The sequence below is a fragment of the Cololabis saira genome, chromosome 1, assembly GCF_033807715.1.
Source record: "Cololabis saira isolate AMF1-May2022 chromosome 1, fColSai1.1, whole genome shotgun sequence".
Classification (NCBI taxonomy): domain Eukaryota; kingdom Metazoa; phylum Chordata; class Actinopteri; order Beloniformes; family Belonidae; genus Cololabis; species Cololabis saira.
Genome location: NC_084587.1, coordinates 53,448,745 through 53,453,596, shown reverse-complemented (window position 1 = coordinate 53,453,596; position 4,852 = coordinate 53,448,745). Strand labels below are relative to the sequence as shown.

At 45.7% G+C, this 4,852-nt stretch overlaps 1 protein-coding gene across 1 annotated transcript; it reads right to left on the bottom strand.

Moving 5' to 3' along the window:
• Positions 1–2,280: 2,280 nt before the first annotated feature.
• Positions 2,281–2,712, bottom strand: LOC133448410 (histone H2B-like). Its single transcript, XM_061726909.1, has one exon. It carries the CDS (start codon positions 2,709–2,711, stop codon positions 2,337–2,339), a length of 375 nt encoding a protein of 124 aa, XP_061582893.1. The 5' UTR covers position 2,712; the 3' UTR covers positions 2,281–2,336.
• Between the last annotated feature and the right edge of the window lie 2,140 nt (positions 2,713–4,852).

Sequence of the window (4,852 nt, the reverse complement as noted above, 5' to 3'; positions counted from 1 at the left end):
GTTGATAATGTCTGTATGGAACTGGTGTCAAGAGAAACTGTCTCCAGCAGCGGAAAACCTCCTTAAATACCGGAGAGCGCAGGACGAGTCCTGCCGCACCAATCAGGACAGAGAGAAACGAGGCGGGAGTTTTGAAAAGATTCTATCCAATAAACAGCGAGCATGGGGGGCGGGGCCTCGCTCATGGGGGCGGGGCCTCGCTGCAGAGCAGAATCCACCAATCAGGAGCAGCAGAGGTCTGAACCGCGTCACCGAGTCACACACTTTGGATTGGAGTAACTAAACTAATTTATACGGTTAAAAAATCGACAGTAAAATTCATCATGTTTAGAAAATAAAAGACCTGAGTCTTGCTTGGTTTCCATTCTATGAGAAGAAAAGTTGTGGATATAGCCTGTTTTTTTGTTTTTTGTTTTAAATATAACTGCTTGGTTATCTTGAATTTGGAAGTGACAGTCTCCTATGTAAATAAATATATATATATTAATCACAATTTTTAAATTGTGAAACATTTTTCTCTTTTAAAAATGTAAAAGGAAACTTCCTCCCATCCCACCTTCTATCAGGTCCAGTGGAAAATAATCAAAACTGGATTACAAGATTGTTTTTCTGTGCCAAATCCTCCAAAGTTTTAATTACATTTCATAAAATGAATAGAAACATACTGGGAAAAGGTGGTCATGTTGACATAAGTTTTTTCTTAATGAATGGATCAATAAACATGCGTTTAATGAAAAGAAAGAACTAAACTAAGACTGATATGGAGATGTGGGGGCTTCTGTGTTTGCTGGTTGAACCCAATACGACACAGCAAATATACCATATACGGTACCAGCAAAGATGCTGGTTGTGATGGGCAGGTGAAGCTTCAGGAAGCTTTGAAGTCTTTCATCCGTTCACTCCAGCGCCAAACGTCCTGATGCTTACCTGTGCAGAACCGGGTCAGGCAGCTGCTGCTGCTGTCTCGCCGCCGCGAAGCCGTCTGTGTGCACGCGTGTATTTACACATCCTAAACCATACCTGTCAAGTTTTGGATTTAAAAATAAGGGACATTTTCCACTGCCAGCAATCCCTCCATCCCAACAGAGGTCCAGTATGTTACATTTTGAGACAGGTTTATAAGAAATCTAAAATAACGACCTGTCAAACATCTACAAACTACAATGATGTGCTCAGAGCCTGATAGGCCGACTTTTGTTGACACTGAAATGCTGTGGACATTCTTATTCCTGTAATAGAGCCAAAATGAAAACACCAAAGGGAATTAAATCACATTTATTTATTTTAAATATTCTCAATTAATATACACATTGATTGTCTTCAAGTGAAACACTTAATTTTTAATTTGTCATTTTAACTCATGTGGCTCTCTGCCCCATCTTGCTCCTCTTTAAGGAAGTACATTTGGTATCCCATTTTCAGAGATATTTAAAAAAGTCTTCGCTTTTTTGGCACTAGCCTTCTCTGGTTACATCCATCCATCTCTGAGTTGTTGCCACTAACCTCGCCAGAACCAAACTACAGCAGGTTGCAGTTGTCACGTGGCCGGTTACAATTCAGTTAGGAGAGGCACAGGAATGCTCTTTAAAAATATTATAAAACGAGAAGTTACTAATACGGGAGGACGGTGGGAAAGAGGTAAAATACAGTAGTTTCCCGGCCAAAATGGGAGATTTGACAGGTATGTCCTAAACACACATTTCAATTAGACTCAGAGGGAACAAAGTCCAACCTCGCAAACAGTTTAGTCAAGCAGTCATTGGAGTTAAGACATTTTTAAGTAACTTAAAATTATACAAATTAATGCTGGTGTTCAACAAATAAACCATCTTACAATTTTTTTGAAAAAAAAAAAGTAATGAATTTTACTGTCCGGTACAATTATTTTAATTAGAATCATTCAGCTCAACCATGTCAGAAGTTATTTGATGTGCTTTAACAATGCTGAATGGAATAAATTATTTCTGTCATGCATTACTTGCACCTTTGTGGATTTATAATTTTAGAGTTTATTCTTAACCCTGTTACAATTGTCTTTCATGAGTCACCGACTACAGAATTTCTTATTTCAACCCATGTGGGTTATAGTTTATTATTTATTATAGTTTTAACACACGAGTCAATAAGATAACAGCCCAACCTGTTCATGCATGGTAGCAACTCTCTGGCAATGTAAAATAATAGTTCCAATGAACGTATATGTATGTAGCAAATTGTTACAAACCCCAGACTAATGATTATTTACTATTCATGTTAAATGGCTGAAGGAAGTTTTATGCTCTCCAGATTGGGTGTGTGGCTCTGAAAAGAGCCGTTGGTTTGTATTGGGTGTTGGTCTACTTGGAGCTGGTGTACTTGGTGACGGCCTTGGTTCCCTCGGACACGGCGTGCTTGGCCAGCTCCCCGGGCAGCAGGAGGCGCACGGCGGTCTGGATCTCCCTGGAGGTGATGGTGGAGCGTTTGTTGTAGTGAGCCAGACGAGACGCTTCAGAGGCGATGCGCTCAAAGATGTCGTTGACGAACGAGTTCATGATGCCCATGGCCTTGGAGGAGATGCCGGTGTCGGGGTGGACCTGCTTCAGCACCTTGTACACGTAGATGGCGTAGCTCTCCTTCCTGCTCTTTCTCCTCTTCTTGCCGCCTTTCCCGGCGGTCTTGGTCACGGCTTTCTTGGAGCCCTTCTTGGGCGCGGACTTGGCGGGTTCAGGCATGTTTCCTCCTTCAGAAACGAGTGAACTGCTTCGGTCAGAGAGGCTGCTTTTATGCAGCTGCAGGCAAACCGCGCTGCGCCGTCGCTCCTCTGTGATTGGTCGAGACTCCGCTGGTTGTTCAGCATGTCGGTGATTGGACGGCGGCAGATGGGGAGGTGACGCAGCACAGCCGCTATCGAAGCTGCTGCTTTTATCACACCTAGTATGTTTAACTTATATGTATTTTATTCACAATACTTTAATAGTGTGTTCCGTCTTCTGTTTTGCAACTTTATTTGCCCCACGCTGCAGGTATTTGTTTTTACGGTTCTCTCTGGAGCAGCTGGGTATCGACACACAACCGACCGTTACGTTACAGTCTCTTTTCTTCTCTTTTCCTGCTATTCACTGATGTAAACCCTCATAGCGTGGACAAAGAAAATACATTAAATCAATGAATAAAATACTCTCAGTATTTTTATCCAACACTTGAAAAACTATAATAATCTAAATGAAATATTTCCAGGATACAACACCTGCACGCCTTCCTAATTATTTTATACTGTATTTACTCTCATTTGACTTTTATTCGTTTTCAGTTTTATGTGATGTTTGGACCATTACATCAGAGCAGTTTCTATTTTAATGACATTGTGCTCCTAACGTAGATCAGTAAACAGTAAATACTTAAATCAGCAGATGTAAAGAGCCAGACTGAACAGGATGTGGAGAAAGTGGAAATGGACTGAAATGACCCAGCGGTGTTTGGTTGACTGTGTCACATGCTGATCAAACTTGGTGCTAAACTCATCGTAACCAGGAACTGCTGGTTCAAACGAGAGTCAGTCATGGTTTGTGGAGTTGGACTCGCCGCTGCAGGACCAGTATCTTTCTACCTGCTTGGCCTCGTGTGGTGAAGTTACACAAGTGCTGCCGTGAGCACTTGGAAAGGAACAAAGTTCGTATGTTTATAGTGGGCCAGAGGATGTAATTTAACGTGTTTGATGTTTATTATAGACGACCATATTCCGATGTAATAAATATTATAAAGTATTAAAGTATAGCGGTATATGAGCCCTTATGGTTGTAGTGGGTGGCCCTGAAAAGGGCCGTTGTTTGGTTGAAACGGTTAGTTGGTTTAACCCCCGAATCCGTACAGTCTAGAGTTAAGTCAGAAGTCGCTAAAGCTGAAGAAACGCCCACAACCGGCTGGTTGATTTCTTCTCTAATTCTCGTGATTTTACTGTTGAAGAAGCTCATAAAGTCCTCACTACTGAGAGCTGCAGGAATACACGGCTCCACAGAGTTGTGACTCTTTGTCAGCCTGGCTACAGTGCTGAACAGAAAACGTGGGTTACTTTTGTTATCCTCTATCAACGTTGAATAATAAGCTGTTCTGGCTTTGCGAATGGCTTTTTTATATACCACCTTCTTGGGGCTCTTGGCGACCTTCTTGGGGCTCTTGGCCGTCTTCTTGACAGCTGCAGGCTTTTTCACCTTCTTGGGGCTCTTCTTGGTCGCTGCTGGTTTCTTGGCTGCTGCGCTCTTCGCCTTCTTCGCTGCTGCGGGTTTCTTGGCGACGGGCTTCTTGGCTTTAGGAGCCGCTTTCTTCACGGGAGCTTTGGCCTTTGTGTCAATGTTCTTGCTCATCTTGAAGGAGCCGGAGGCCCCGGTCCCCTTGGTGTGGACCAGGGTCCCATTGGTCACCAGGCTCCTGATGGCGGTGTTGACGCAGGCTTTGTTCTTGTCCACTTGGTATCCTCCGGCGGCCAGAGCTTTCTTGACGACGGCGGCGGACACACACACTCTGCTCTGGCCGCAGGTCCGGCCCCGTCTCCGCGGGACCCGCCGTCGCTGGCGGCTGCGCCTCCGCAGCCGCCTCCCCAGCCAACTCCCCCTCCGTCTCCGTCGCCGACTCCGTCCCAGGAGCCGTCGCCTGGCGGCCCAAAGCGACTGCCTCACGGCCGGTCGGCTGCAGCGCCGCCGCGGCGAACCTCAGACGGGGTGCAGGGATGGGTCGCTCCGCGGGTCCCCCCGCCTCGGGAGCCGTCGCTTGGCGGCCCGCAGCTTCTGCCTCCCGGCCTCTCAGCTGCGGCGCCGCCAGCTCCTCCCGCGTTGCTGCGGCGGCCCTCAGACGGGGTGCAGGGGTGGGTCGCCCCGCG